The 1,379-nt window shown below is 41.7% G+C and overlaps 1 protein-coding gene across 1 annotated transcript; it reads left to right on the top strand.

Moving 5' to 3' along the window:
- Positions 1–258: 258 nt before the first annotated feature.
- LOC131349724 (polyadenylate-binding protein 1A-like) lies at positions 259–1,078 on the top strand. The gene is made up of 3 exons (XM_058385298.1): positions 259–447; positions 668–861; positions 971–1,078. The coding sequence occupies exons 1-3, from the start codon at positions 282–284 to the stop codon at positions 1,076–1,078; spliced, it is 468 nt and encodes a 155-aa protein (XP_058241281.1). The 5' UTR covers positions 259–281.
- Positions 1,079–1,379: the final 301 nt, after the last annotated feature.

The following is a 1,379-nucleotide window of genomic DNA, read 5'->3' as shown; positions in this document are numbered from 1 at the left end:
TTAAAAGCCATTTTGAATTGGATTCATTATTGGGGTTTGGAACTTAACTGTTTAATGTTAACTGCTTACATGATGTCATGAGGTCATGTGACCAACTGGCATCATGTAGAATTCTGAATTCTGTTCTGAACATCACCTGACGACGTACATAGCAACCATCCTCAGACCACCTTTAGCTATCGACAGAGAAACAGTGCCCCTTGTGTAGCAGCGATTTTACACCATTTAGCAGTATTTTACAGCGTTTAGCAGCATTTCACCACTTTTAACTGTTTTATACAATGGCTGCACTGTTTGTGAAAGATCTTCACCCTGAAGTATCAGAGGTGATACTTTCTAATAGATTTAGACCTGCAGGACACGTCCAATCTGTCCACATTTGCAGGGACAGGAAGACCGGCTCTCCTCTCGGATACGCGTACGTCAACTTTCGCTATCGAGATGACGGTAAAACAAACCTTTTCTTTTTTCTACACTGTTTCTTACCTGTTTTTGCAGCAGATTTAAGGCTACATGTGTAACTTCTGTAGTATTTTATAGTTTTACTATATGGATATGGTCATGTTTTAAATGGTACTAAAAAGATATGAAAAGATATTTGGATGAGTTATATATAGACTATAATAGACTTTAATTAAAAATGAATGGTTTATTTCTGTTCCCTCAGCTGAGAGAGCCATTGACATGTTCAATTTTGAACTCCTCCTGGGGAGACCCATGCGTGTCATGTGGTCAAACTGGGAACCCACCGCCAAGCCCATCAAGGGAGGGAACATATTCATCAGGAACCTTGATTGGTCCATTGACTGCACCTCCCTGTTTGACACTTTCTCTGTGTTCGGGAGGATCGTGTCATGCAAGGTTCGAGCTTTGAGCTGTTATATATGAATATATATATATGAATAGCTGAATATCTGAGTTTCATGATTAATGTGTTGTTGTGTGTTGACACGCTGTGTTTCTCCTGAAGGTTGTGGAATCAAAAGGTTTCGGGTACGTTCAGTACGAGTCAGCGGAGGCGGCGGCGCTGGCCATCGAACGGCTGAACGGAAAACTCCTGAACGACCGCCAAGTGTAAGTCACATGTAAATTAGTGTCTTTTTACCAGCCAGGGTTCAAATGTCAGGATTTTTTACATTCCTTTTTAAACTAATTGCATTGAACTCTTTATATTGTCGAAACAGAGATTTGTTTGGTGTTATGAGGGTATTTCAGTCAACATCTGGTGGTAATTTTGCTGTCGAGGACATAACTTTTAACAGCAGGGTTTAGATTCTAAGTGCAGCTTCTCTGTTGTGTTACAGCACCATCGAGTACTTCAGGTCTTGGGAGGAGCCCAAGGTGGAGGTGTGCAGGGCCGAGGAGCCCAAGGTGGAGGC

Source organism: Hemibagrus wyckioides, unplaced genomic scaffold, assembly GCF_019097595.1.
Source record: "Hemibagrus wyckioides isolate EC202008001 unplaced genomic scaffold, SWU_Hwy_1.0 Contig10, whole genome shotgun sequence".
NCBI classification, from domain to species: domain Eukaryota; kingdom Metazoa; phylum Chordata; class Actinopteri; order Siluriformes; family Bagridae; genus Hemibagrus; species Hemibagrus wyckioides.
Note: the sequence above shows the minus strand (reverse complement) of the source record. Positions and strands in the feature narration are given on the sequence as shown.

Coding starts and splice junctions, on each gene's coding strand:
- LOC131349724 (XM_058385298.1), top strand. CDS start 282: ATGGCTGCACTGTTTGTGAAAGATCTTCACCCTGAAGTATCAGAGGTG. Junction 448..667: donor CTTTCGCTATCGAGATGACG/GTAAAACAAACC, acceptor CTGTTCCCTCAG/CTGAGAGAGCCATTGACATG. Junction 862..970: donor GGAGGATCGTGTCATGCAAG/GTTCGAGCTTTG, acceptor TTTCTCCTGAAG/GTTGTGGAATCAAAAGGTTT.